The sequence below is a fragment of the Knufia obscura genome (genome assembly GCF_036327395.1).
Source record: "Knufia obscura strain CCFEE 5817 isolate CBS 148926 chromosome Unknown scaffold_20, whole genome shotgun sequence".
NCBI lineage: Eukaryota > Fungi > Ascomycota > Eurotiomycetes > Chaetothyriales > Trichomeriaceae > Knufia > Knufia obscura.
Window position 1 is genome coordinate 50,008 of NW_027042706.1, and position 12,854 is coordinate 62,861.

Sequence of the window (12,854 nt, forward strand, 5' to 3'; positions counted from 1 at the left end):
CCGCCCTACCGCACAGCCGTCTTGCCGCTCCTGCCTTGGGCTCACGCAAACATGCATAGTACAAGTATGGTCAAATCTACGTGCAGAATTTCGTGGTATAAGAACTGTGGTTATGGGCAACAATGAGGATATGTGGTATCTAAAGACTTGTAGGATCGTCCGCCGCCGTAGTATCAGCCTCCAGTGGCGGCTGGAGAGAGGGCTCGGCCGGATAAACCAGATTATCAACCTCACTCCTGCCCGGTGCATCGTTCCACGTCCAGACACTGATACTCCTTGGGCCAACAACGAACTCACCAAAACCATCTTTGTCTATCTGTACACCACTCCAACAAAAGCCCATCAAATCCGTATATATCTGACCCGCACATTCTTTCGGCACCCTGACCCTTTTCTTCTTCCAGGACCAGCTTATCGAGATCAGCACCACTAGGGATATCGGTCCATGCGTATCGTGCCGCCACTGCCGTTGCCAGGCAATGCAGGTTATGTCTTTTGGATTCAGCAAGCTCTTCATTGCTGAACTTATTGACGACGAGTCATCAGTCTGCTCGCCATATGCGAAGAGCTGTCTTGCTTTGACCAGCCTCATCAATCGCCCTCCACATGCTGGCAATCGAGGTTGAGGACCAGATGTGCCGAAGACGTCGCCCCAGAAAACGCATGGGTGGCCCGCTCGCCGTAGGAGAATCAGTGTGTAGGCATGCGGTATGAACCACGGCTCGACAGGCGCAGCTAAGGATTGCTCCTCCTGCGTATCATGATTGGTCACGAATGTCACCGCTCTGTTCGGCTGAAGCTCGACGAGAGATCCGGAGAACACATATCTCAGGTCTTTGATCAGGCCAGTCGAAATGTTGTGGAAGTTGTAGAGCAGCTTCACATCAAACATATGCAGCTGTCCGCCGAATGTCTTGTCGATATGCTTGCTCAGCCCTCGAGAGTTCTGCAACCAATACTCCCCCACGAGGAAGAAATCTCCGCCTTCAGCATCCGCAGCCTGCTTCACGTGGTCGAGGAACTCTTTCTGGAAGCCAGCAGAGTAATGCTTGATAGCATCAAGCCGAATACCACTGACTCCTGGCAACTCCTCCAGCAGCCACCGACCCCAGTTCTTGACATCTTCGCGAACCTCGCTACTCCCAAAGTCAACGTCGGCGCACATCAGGTAGTCATAGTTGCCATTCTCAGACCTAGCAACATCTTGTGCCCAGCCTTTCTTGCTTCCATCAGATCGTGTTCCCACGAGCTTGTAGATACTTTTCTGTTTGGCCTTGTCGTCCCAGTCAATGCCGCTGAAGTGATCCTTGTTGTACTTCAGGCGGCTGTATTTGCCGCGTCGAGCATCGTAGTTAAATTTCGTCCAGCCTACAATGGTTGAAGGGCGTTTGTCGACTTCCTTGGTCCGATCTTGGAAATCTACTCGTACAGCTTCCATCTCCTCCGACGCGTCCGCCGCGGCGCGATGGTTGAGAACTGCATCGAAGATGATCCCAATTCCCTGCTTCCGGGCTTCCTCACATAATCTTTGAAGCTCCTGCTTCGTGCCCCATTTTGTGGCCACGCTTCCCTTCGCGTCAAACTCACCAAGATCGTAAAGGTCATAGATAGCATACCCATTATCCATTGGATTTGACGCTTTGCATGCTGGTGGAATCCATATTGATGTGATGCCCAGTGCTTTGAGCTCGGGCAGGAGCAGGGTCAAGCTGGTCCAGTGGGTCACGAGTTGGTCTTTCAGCACGCCGCTGCTGGCATGTTGCGTAAGTTGAGGGATGTTGACGGGCAGATACCATTCGAAGCCTTGGAAAATGCTTCTGTTCTCGCCAGGCTTGGGGTCATCGCTGGAGATGTTGACTGTGGTTGCGTTGCCGGTCATCGCAAGTTTGAAACTGCTTTCAGAAAGCTGCTACCGATGTCTAGCAATGCTGCTTAATGGTACAAGACGGAACATGGAAGGGACGAGTTCATATATGCATGATGAGAAAGGTTGGAAAGAACAATTGAATGAAGCCAGCTTACGTGTCGAGCCTACGGTATACCAAGTCTCCAGGGAGTTGGTGGAGTAGATGATGGCCTTTCTTCTGCCATTGATCGTGCTCTGCTTTCATGTCTCCCATCATCACCTATGCATCCACAAAACCTGCAACACCGTACGATGAAACTGCTGACTGCACTCCAAGCTGCCGAAACTGTTGACTGATGCCAATTGTCCGCTAAGCCATTCTTGGAGTAGTGCCGGGGTTTCGGGTATCCTGGCGTTTGAGTCCTCAGCTCCCACAGGTAGAGTACAGCTGCTAGTGTCCAGCTCATCCTCAGTCCTGCTTCAATCCATCTCTTTCGCACAGTCGTCCATCTCGACTGCTCTCTGTCACAGAGAAGACTCTGCCGAGTAATGGCTTGGAAAGGCTGAACCAGGAATCGTGCATCATGTGCTCTTCTGCCTTCTGCTGTGCCACTCGGACACCCCCTCCTTCGTGTAACGTGCAGAGCTCGCAAAAATGACTTCCATCAATTCTAGATCGAGTACACCCTACAGCTAATCATTCACAATTCAGCGCAATCTGTCGACAGCAATCGAGGCACTCCTGACTACCTCGAAAGAGCCATCATGTCGTCAAAGCTTTTGGGACTGCCGGCCGAGCTCCGGATCAGGATCTATGCATTCGTGATCGGGGGTTCACCAGCCTCCGTTTTGGTTGAAGCGAATGGGTGCTACCACCGCATACTCGAGTGTTCGCTCGGACCACTATTTGCCATATCGCAGCAAATTCGGGAAGAAGCAAGCCCTCGTCTCCGCTGCACCCTCAGCATTTACCGTGAAAACCCTGTGGCCTTCGACGAAACCACTCTCACGGCACCTTTTGACAATTACAGGAGTACACTCAGCGTCCTGGTGAGGAGCTCAACCTCAATCATAGTCATTGCAAGCACAGCAGGCGTGCGCGAACAATTCTTCAACAACAAGCAATTCCCTAACCTCGAGCTCCTCATCGTTGATTGCCCTGTTACCATGCGGCGGGATGTGAACCTTGGTACTGCAAGAGGAGCGAAAGGACATCTGACATTGGATAGTGAACCAGCAATTGTCCCTCTACCTCCGAATGCCACAGCTGATAGAATCATGCACGGCAAATATGATGCCAACTTCTTCAATGCAGCCAGACGGCGCGTTGGCCGCACCACGATCTGGGAAGTATTTCCCGGTGCGTGGGAAAGACGGTTCGCCATTCATTGTCGAGCGCGAGCGAGTATCTGGTGGGCTGATCGAACCCACATCAGGAAGAAGATTATCGGTTTTGCGGTGAGTCTTGTTTTTAGTGTTATTACTCAGTACCCGGTGGCTGACACATGAATCTTTCAGAACATTGAGTATGATTATGACACTGGCGAAGTTGTTGCCAGAGACTACTGCTGGAACCCTGATTGCAGGTGTAATTATTCGAACGAATTTAGCAACAAGTTCTTTGGCTGTCCTTTGCCGGAGAATCACCAGAGCCTCGATGACCTCCTGCAGCAGCATGGATCTGGCACAACATACCGTAGGGCCTGGCAGACAGTATATACTAGCCTACCTTGATGCAATCCGCGAAGCAAGCACGCCAAGTCAATCATTGTATTCAGGCAATTCTCTTTGCCTGTGCTGGTTCGGCGTACAACAGGGACGTCCACCAGAAAACGTTCCGAAGCGACACAACGGGTTGCAACAGTTGTGATCACAGGAGTCTGTTAGATGTTCGTCGACCACAACTAGATTTAATCCCCTTGCCTGAATTTCCTAGTCTCCTACAGGTACTTGTCCTCTGCCATCTTGTCTTTCCCGTTCATCAGCGTTGGAGCTGAAGGACAGCTGATCGAGAACTCTGATTTGATACTAGATAGCAGGCTGTCGCGACGAGTGCACGCCTGAAACAAGCACAAGGATGATTGCACCTATCGAATGTGTTTGTTCAGGCCACAGCACTTTCGGCCATTGGAGCGCGGATCCGTCAGAGGTCGATCATGCAGTATTTCACTCTTGCAGAATGAAAGTATATCAATGACTTCGTCACTGCTGCCAAGCCTAAGCACGATTCTTTCGAGCTCTACACAATTTGCGAGCCAACAGGTTCTTCAACCTTCTGCACATCAAGGTCGTCCAACAAAGCGGTTGTCGCAGGCGCACGCCATGGCTACACCGACTTTTCTGGGTATTCCTACCGAGTTACGCTTACACATCTACGATCTTGTCTTCGAGAGTTCCGAGAACACAATAAAGCTCGATGAAACTCCGCAGGCCATTGGCTGGAAAGAGGATGACAATACGATTCTGATTGAGATCAACGTTGATACAAGTCTTCTAGCCACATCGAAACAAATTCGTCGAGAGGCCATCGACCGCTTTCGACTCACTCTAGAGCTTCACCGCCTGAAGGACGAGCTCTACACCATTGGTGAGGATGGAGTCCCTCGAGCTTACAATACCGACGACAGCGGAGACTACCGCGTAGCAATGAGCGATTTTCATCGGCAGGCCGTATCAAGAATCGAGATTATAGATACGGCAGGCCTCGACAGCAAACACATCAACAAGAAGATTTTCCCGAACCTCCAGTTGGTAGAGTTTCAACAACCTCTCAAAGCAGATTGGAATGCCGATTTTCAGGCGATCGGTTTATATGAGCCATCTATTGGTGGTGGGGTCGACTGGCGGCCAGATGAGTCCCTTGTCTTCGAGAAGGTAGCGGCTGGTGATCACGATGTGGTTGTCGCGAACAAGGCCAAAGCATGTTGGAGTCAATATACTATAAGAAGGATGCCGTCTCTTGAAGAGCGAGGGTTCAGAATCGTCTGTCATAATACCTCGGTAGAAATCATGAGATGGACAGGCGAATCCCGGGAATACATTCACACGGTAAGTCGAGCTACATTCTACGTATAGGCTCATACTGATACCTACGACCACAATGGTTCTTTCTCGACTACGACAAGTGCGAGCCGCTCGAAAAGCTTCGCTGGTATGGAGGCTGGAAGTTGGAGAACGGGAGACGAGTGATACACAACGAAGGGGAGATCCGGCGTGAGGTGGATGATGATAATGAATAATTGATTCACCATGGTCTTGAGACTGGTTGCCAATGAGCTATCGGATACTCAATGCGCGAGATCTTTGTTCGAAGCATGTTCAGAAACTAGCACACGGCATATTTAGGGGAAAGGCAGCGAAGATTCATGTCGACTAGCTCAATCAGCTTTCCCATATCAATAAAATTTCCTATCATCATGGGAAGCAATGTTGTGTGTAGGCAGACCAGTCCGCCTAGTCCCATTCCTCTAAGCCATCAAAGTCTCTTTCGACGACAATTGGTAGCATTTGTTGAGTTCTGACCGCTGTTGCCCGGCATTCGAATTGTGGCGGAGGTCCTGCCGCCAAGCCTAGACGATCTGCGGCTGAAGACCTTTGTAAAAGGTCTCTTGAGGTGTCGCGCACGAGGCGCGCTGGCACTTTGGTCATGCTAGCCTTGCAGTCATGTCCAACGAAGCACTGACGAGCCTCTGCCGCGGTCTCGCATCCATGTCTCGCGGTTATTGGGCTGATGGACCGCCACGACGAGCCCAAGATGAATCGATATGATTTGCAGGTTGAAACTCAAGATCGCGCTTTCACCGCAAGGTGATAACCATTAGTTGCCCGGTGTTCCCACACCTTACTGTCGTGGAGACTAGCACCTTCTTCTCATATCATATACACCGGCTATGCGCACTGTGCCGTTACCACTTTGGTATCTCTCATCGATGAGACCGGATGTCGGCAACCGCAGCTTCAACGTCTGATCACTTCCAGTACATTCCTCTCGACCGGGAATCATGGGAGATTCGTCTGATTCGGTTGCCGCTCTTTTCAGAACATGAAGGCGATACGCAGAATGCAGATCCGGGCTCCGAGCCAGTCTTGCAATGCGAACTCATACATGTTCACCTTGACTCCGATGCGCCACCAGCATATCGAGCACTCTCGTACACCTGGGGCGATATTGCTAGCGGGACAAGAAAGATATGCATCCATGGAAAGTCATGCGTACTCAGAGCCAATCTTTACGATGCACTACGTCAATTTCAGCGCAGCTTTAGGGGCTCTCTAAACTCGAGAGGAGAAGCCGACGAAGATCATCTCCTCCTGTGGGTGGATGCACTGTGTATCGACCAGAAAAACGACGAAGAGCGCAGCAGCCAAGTCTCAAAGATGCGCATCATCTGTGCGAGGGCGAAGCAAGTGCTTGTGTGGCTAGGGCTTGAGAGTTCGACCAGCGGCAGAGCAATCGTTTCTGTCGAAGAGGCTATTGCTCGGGTTACCGATAACCAGTCATGCAGCAGCAGGCGAAGGGCTACGGAGATAGGTGATAACTTGCTACACATGCTCAAGACAAGAAAGTGTACAGTAGATGTGGACGGTCTAGCAGAACTCTTCGGACGACCTTACTGGCGCAGAATATGGACTGTGCAAGAGTTAACAGCGGCTCGCGAAGTGCTCGTGTGGTGTGGGCAAGCTCTGATCGAATTGCACAAGCTGTCGGCAGTTCAGCATGCCTTGCAAGGTGGTGACGAGCACTTCAATCATGATATTTGGACTGCTTGGATCTGGACGCCAATTATTTTCATATATGGTAATGTTCAAGACCTCCAACGGTTTTACGCGACAAAAGACCGACTGTGCGGAGGTGGTCCCTTCTGTGCTGAACAAGCAAGAATGTATCTCGCAGATGTTCTATTTGACAAGCGGTCCTCGATGTCAGACCTGACCAATATTGTCAGAGAGCACGAGGCAAGCGACCCAAGAGAAAGCGACCCAAGAGATATGGTATATGCTCTGGCAAGCTCTATCAACGCACTCCGGTCTCAGTATCTTGTAATCGACTACTCAAAAAGTATACGCGAGGTCTATACTGACTTCATGATTTACGTCGTTGGTCAAGACAAGACTCTAAACACAAGGTCTCCTCTCACGGGAAAACCCTCCAAGCTGACAGGTTTGCCATCATGGGTGGTCGACTGGTCTGCGTTCCACTCAGACCATGTTTATCTGGATTTGCAGACATGGGGTGGACATCGCCCTACGGCAGCGGGCGACACGGAAGTAGACAGCAAATTTAGCCAGTATCAGATGACCGTACGGGGTTTGCGCATTGGCAACATTGACAATATCAGCAGCAAGCCTGTCAACTCCATGAACGATGGATACGAAATGTTCGTGCCTGAGTATCTGTCATGGTTCTCACTTCTTCGACATATTGCGGACACCAAAGATGAGCAAATGATAGTTCTTGGTCATGCTTTCGCAACAAATATTGCTTCTATGGCGACGGAACCCGAGGATACTCATATACGCCTGTATCAACAGATCGCACACAGTCTGTTTGCTTTCTGCCTGAAACATGTACACTCGACCGCACCTCACGGGGACGCACAAGCACCTCTGGTCGAGGAACAGCCCAACTTTGAGAAGAATTTCCTGCCGACCATCCGTCACTACATGTGGGATCGCCGATTTGCCACGACGGCCAAACTCAGCAGGCTAGCAAACGTTCCAGCCAGGGGGAGAAAGGAGACATCCTATGTATCGTGTTTGGCTGCAAAATACCCATGGTGTTTCGACCACAAGGAGACGGCTCCCATCGTGTGATCGGACCTTGTTGGGTTGACGGTTTTATGCATGGGGAGGCAATTGGAATGTTGAAGAATGGAGAGCATGGACTGGAGGCTGAGAATTTCGTGCTTCGATGAGGAGAGGATTTATGAGATCTCAGCTGATTCATTCGTTCAAGGAGATCCTTGCACAGACCATATTGATCACAGCTGGCAGCGGACCGTACGGTGGTATTGTAACATATGCTGTAGAAATGTCTCATGCACTTTTGACATGATCATCGAAGCTCAAGCCAAAAGCTACAAAGACATCGACAGGTTCAAACTGGTAAAAAAAAAGTAGGTCAGGCCGCTAGGCATAAATTCTTTTACTACTGCCAAGCAAGACCACTCTTCCTTCGATCCATCCTCGCCATATGACATCGTATCAGACACCCATCTACCCTCGAGCCTTGACCGTCAATCCCTTTAGTGTCTCCCAATTGGCGAGCACCAAATACAATTCATACTACGCGCATTGACTTGTCCATTATCAACCTCTCCGCCACAACAATGTCCCTCACAACCCCCCACGACATCCCCCTCCTCATCACCGTCCCCTCCAATCCCTCCCAACAATCCACCACCACCAAACCCCTCCTCTCCGCCGAACGCCGCATAACACCCACCTGGTCCATCTCAACCCTGAAATCCAAACTCGAACCCATAACAGGCATCCCCTCCACATCCCAGACCCTTCGAACAAGGTCGCTAGACGGAACATACCTCACCCTCCAGCCCGACACTGCCCTCGTAGGCGACAGCACATTCAACCTCACCAAAGGCTCCGAAATCGAGGTGATTGACTCACGACCACCCGGCTCAACAAACACAATCCTTGATTTCCAAGATGTGAGTAAAGTTGATAAATACGTCATGCCTGAATCCAAGTACGAGCAACTCGATGACTCCGTCCTCGCATGGAAGCGGAAGCAGAAATTGGGACGGTTCGATCCGAATGCGAAGTCTTTGGGGGAACTGATCGAGGAACGACGGGGTCATGATAGTGAGCAGATCAGGGCCAAGGGGATTAGCGTGGGGATGAGGTGCAGGGTTAATGGAAGTGATGAGCGGAGGGGGACTGTGAGGTATGTTGGGGAGATTGAGGGGTTGGGAGGGGAGAGGGAGGCGGGGTGTGCCTGGGTTGGTGTTGAGTTTGATGAGCCTGTGGGGAGGAATGATGGGAGTGTGGAGGTTGAGGTTGCGGGTGAAGGTGGGAAGAAGGGAAGGGAGATGAGGGAGGTGTTTGAGTGCAAGGGGGAGAAGTATGGTGGTTTTGCGCGGCCGGAGAAGGTGGAGGTTGGTGAGGAGTTTGGGGTCTTGGATGATTTGGTGGATGAGGATATGGAGGAGATTTAGCCTGGTTGTCGAGGCTTGTAACGCTACAGTAGTGGGATGCAATTGCGCGGTTAGAGTGATAGGTGAGTACATTCGGGCGGTACCACATTCGGGCGATTCGACGAACGTACGAGGCACGGAGAAGAAAGCTTTCAGTTGTGGTTATCCAGCATGAGCCTGGGCCACTGAACCTTCCCAATGCCAATTTTCCTGACCTGCATATCCTGCCACCACAGACCTAGTGCAATCCGGAAGCCGACCCTTTACAAGATAGACTGCACATAACACACCCTGCACAGCTTAGCCACCTCGACTTGGAGCCAAGGGAAGTTCAGTAGAGAGGTCCGATCACACACCAACCCGAACACCTAGCCTCCAGATCCTGCCAATACAAGACCTAACCACAACCCAGAAGCCTAACCACCGCAACTCACATTCAAGCCAGGAAGTACTGCAGAATGCTCCAAACACACCCTCAACACTGACCTTCCTAGCCTCAATATCCTGCCAATACAAGACCTAACCACAACTCCAAGCCTAGCCTTCGCAATACGAACCTAGCTCAATCCGAAGACCGAGCCTTCGCAACCCAAGCCTAACCACAACACCGACACATAGCCTCCGCAGCTTGAAATCAAGCCACGAAGTACTGCAGAGTACTCAGGCGGCACTCCCACCACCGATTAACCTAGCTTTCATACCCTGCCACCACAGACCTGGCCCCAGCACATAAGGCCTAGCCGCCGCAATACAGGAGGCAAGCCCTCGCAATATGTATCCAAGCCAGCAAGTACCTTACTGCAGAGTGCTCCGACAGTACAACCAACACCGACGATCCTAGCGTCCACATCGTGCCAATCAAGACCTAGCCACAACCCAAAATCCTAGCCCCCGCAACACAGACCTAGCCTGTATCCTGTTCGTGGCTCAGTCAAGTGTCAAGGGTAGGTAATGCTGTGGCCTCAATACGCACTTTGCAGGTCATCAGGAGGCGGGGTAATATTTGCCATCTATCTGTACTATATGGTCAACGCTGTCGAGGGAAGGAAATTCACGAAACCACCAGCAGTTGCATCTGCTCGTCAGAACATGTTGGTACACAGCTAGGCCTAAAACAGTTAGCTGTTCACATTAAAGGAATGCCGTGGCATTGCTAGTGAGGGATAGAAGATAGACCGCGATGTGAAGCATGCAATCAATTGCTGTCAAGCAGGTTGCTCCTGTGTCGAAACAGCTTGGTATTTATGAGTGTTAGTGTTAATGTTAGCAAGCACAGTCCTCATTGTGGCGCTGCCTCCGTCTAATGCTATACCAGAATACATCACCTCCAAATCATAACCATTAACAACCACCTTCAAAACCCCTCTCACTCCCCCTCCAACTCCTCCGGCACAGCCTCACAAGCCTGACTGAAAAATATCCTCGCACTCTTCCCATGTTCGTTCTCGATCGAGTATTGATTACCTGTCACAATGTTAGTCAGTCTCTTCACAACCAACAAGAAAGCCCAAAGCTCGCCCAAACACTCTTGTGTCTCAGCTCGCCTCAGGCTCGCGTGCAACTCACCCCTCGGAACCTGCCAAAACCCACCCCTCCCAATACTAAACCTCGTCATCTCCCCAGCTAACGGCCCAACCTCAACCGTCACTCTGCCTTGTGCAACAAAAAAACTCATGTGCATCTTCCGACTATTCTTCGGCTTCTTCACACCACCAGGCGGCAGATCAACCACTCCCGTGCCGAAGAACCGGGTGGACAGTAACTTTGCGTAGCGGAATGTAGACCCTTTCACTTCTTTTGTTTCTATTGCCATGTGTGAATGTGCGAGTTGAGTTGTTTCTTCTTCTTCGAGGGGGGCTTGGACTTGGGCGTCCCAGATTGAGATTGGGCCGTGGAGGGTGCCGGTGTCGAGTTCCCAGTCGTCTGCGTTGGGGTCGACAGCAGCTTCATCACCGTCACCGTCGATATCCATATCGGAGTCAGCGTCTTGGTGTCTCGCCTTACCGGTTCCTTTACCCTTGCCTTTCTTCCTCCCTTTCGATTTGCTCTTCTTCGACACCTCCACAACCTCCTCCCTCCTCACAATCTCCTTAATACTATTCAACGGGAACCGCGCCCCATCTGCAACTCCCCGACTGTTCTGAGCGGGACTCCCACCATACACGATCCCCTCGTTCCTCCACCATGCCAACGGTTTGATACTGATCCTTCCAGACCGCGTATGTGCCACTGAATCGTCCGCCGGCGTCTCACGACGGAGAATATACAGGGATTTCTTCTGACCGGGTCGTGCTTTGATTTTTTCGACTGCTTCGTCGACTACTTTCTGTTGACGGGTGGAGAGCTTGGGGTTGATGTTGCCGTCTTTCTTGGCGAGGGGTGGTCTGCCTCGTTTCTTGGGTGGTGGCATGGATTCTGCCTGCGATTTTTGCTTCGTATTCCGCGGACTCGTCCTTGTGTTCTCGGTACTCCTCCTCTTTGCGCGTTTTGCTGCGGGTGAGGATATCGCTGCTGCTGCTTCTGCGTCTTCCATGGCGTCTGATTTGCGCTTTCGTCGCGAATTCGCTTTGTTCTGTTGAGCTTTGCGATTTGTGGGTTCTGGTTGGGGTTCGAATGTTTGGTCTTCGTCTTCGTCGTCTTGCTCTGCAGATACTGGGGGTAATTCCGATTCCTCGTGCTCAGATTCGGGTTCTGAAACAACCTCATCCTCGGCCTCGACTTCTTCGTTGGCCTGCTCCTCGTCTTGATCATTCCCCATAACATCGACATCATCGTCGACCTCAGCTGACACGTTCAGCGCATCGTTCGCGATCTGAACATGGCTGGGCGTATCTTCCGGCTGCTCGTCCTCCACTGAATCAGGCTCAAGTATTGTCTGCCCACCCGAGACCCTCCCCACAAACGCACTCTTCGCCTGCCGGTTCAAAACCCGACTTCTCAGCGGCGTCCGATCAGGACTAAACCGCTTAACAGTCGCCGGTCTCGCCGATGCCGCACGCGCATTCACAGGTACAGGCTGAACTGGCGTCGTCGAAAGCTGTGTATCATCACGATCTTGCAACCCCGACGCATCCTCCATCTCCTGCTGTAATTGTCTCTGCGCCATAACATCCGCTCCACTTCTCCTTGCTGACCCTGTAATCCCAGATTTCCGTGGTGAGACTGATCGCGGTAACGGGTGTGATGTCCCTCGGTTCGATCTTCGCAAGGACGTCGCAGTACCGGGTGTGCTTGGTTTGCCTGGCAACAATTAGCCCCATACACGCGCACTACCAGTCACTATCACTGACCTCCCGCACGTGGAGTTCCCACATCCTGATCATGATCCCCTACCTCCTCCACACTCTCCATAATCGCCCTCTTATTATGCCCCTGCACCTGCGCAGGCGAAGGTTTCTTAGGCGACGAGAACAACCCCGTCATCTCCTCCATGCCATGTTCGTCTAGATTTCGAGGTGCGAGGGTAACGCCTGTGCGTCGGCCGACTTTGCCGATGTTGGCGTAGTCGTAGTCGTCGCGTTGACGTTGGGTTGTTGAGGGGCGGGGTGGCATGGTGGTGGTGGTGGCGATGGTTAGTACGGCATGGAAGGGTGTGTCGAGGGTGAAGGTAGCGTAGCAATATCGTTGTCGCAAGTTGGAAGAGTGCGGGACATGAGCGCGTTGTGTAGTAAACAAATCATGGAGAAAGTGGGTCGCGTCGGTGATACTTCGGTAGTACAGGCATATCTATACGGTTGTACATAGAGATATCTCGCGCAATTCTCATGTGCTCGCTGGCTAGCCTTTAGCGTTCGTTGAACAGCCGAGTCTAATGGTAACAAAGGAGTAGAAATTATGTATTTGCGCCAGACTGT

General features: G+C 51.5%; 6 protein-coding genes across 6 annotated transcripts; 4 read left to right on the top strand and 2 right to left on the bottom strand.

Annotated features, from left to right (window-relative positions):
* Window positions 1-139: 139 nt before the first annotated feature.
* On the bottom strand, window positions 140-1,879 carry PMZ80_010721 (uncharacterized protein; the record flags this gene model as incomplete). Its single annotated transcript, XM_064879109.1, has 1 exon — window positions 140-1,879. One exon carries the CDS (start codon window positions 1,877-1,879, stop codon window positions 140-142), a length of 1,740 nt encoding a protein of 579 aa, XP_064725062.1.
* A 732-nt stretch (window positions 1,880-2,611) lies between these two features.
* PMZ80_010722 (uncharacterized protein) lies at window positions 2,612-3,355 on the top strand (the record flags this gene model as incomplete). The annotated part of the gene is made up of 1 exon (XM_064879110.1): window positions 2,612-3,355. One exon carries the CDS (start codon window positions 2,612-2,614, stop codon window positions 3,353-3,355), a length of 744 nt encoding a protein of 247 aa, XP_064725063.1.
* An 813-nt stretch (window positions 3,356-4,168) lies between these two features.
* Window positions 4,169-5,085, top strand: PMZ80_010723 (uncharacterized protein; the record flags this gene model as incomplete). The annotated part of the gene is made up of 2 exons (XM_064879111.1): window positions 4,169-4,894; window positions 4,978-5,085. The coding sequence occupies 2 exons, from the start codon at window positions 4,169-4,171 to the stop codon at window positions 5,083-5,085; spliced, it is 834 nt and encodes a 277-aa protein (XP_064725064.1).
* Window positions 5,086-5,785: 700 nt separating this feature from the next.
* PMZ80_010724 (uncharacterized protein) lies at window positions 5,786-7,660 on the top strand (the record flags this gene model as incomplete). Its single annotated transcript, XM_064879112.1, has 1 exon — window positions 5,786-7,660. The coding sequence occupies one exon, from the start codon at window positions 5,786-5,788 to the stop codon at window positions 7,658-7,660; it is 1,875 nt and encodes a 624-aa protein (XP_064725065.1).
* Window positions 7,661-8,175: 515 nt separating this feature from the next.
* On the top strand, window positions 8,176-9,021 carry PMZ80_010725 (uncharacterized protein; the record flags this gene model as incomplete). The annotated part of the gene is made up of 1 exon (XM_064879113.1): window positions 8,176-9,021. One exon carries the CDS (start codon window positions 8,176-8,178, stop codon window positions 9,019-9,021), a length of 846 nt encoding a protein of 281 aa, XP_064725066.1.
* Window positions 9,022-10,366: 1,345 nt separating this feature from the next.
* MIF2 (mitotic fidelity of chromosome transmission- protein) lies at window positions 10,367-12,552 on the bottom strand (the record flags this gene model as incomplete). Its single annotated transcript, XM_064879114.1, has 3 exons — window positions 10,367-10,464; window positions 10,567-12,240; window positions 12,291-12,552. The coding sequence occupies 3 exons, from the start codon at window positions 12,550-12,552 to the stop codon at window positions 10,367-10,369; spliced, it is 2,034 nt and encodes a 677-aa protein (XP_064725067.1).
* Window positions 12,553-12,854: the final 302 nt, after the last annotated feature.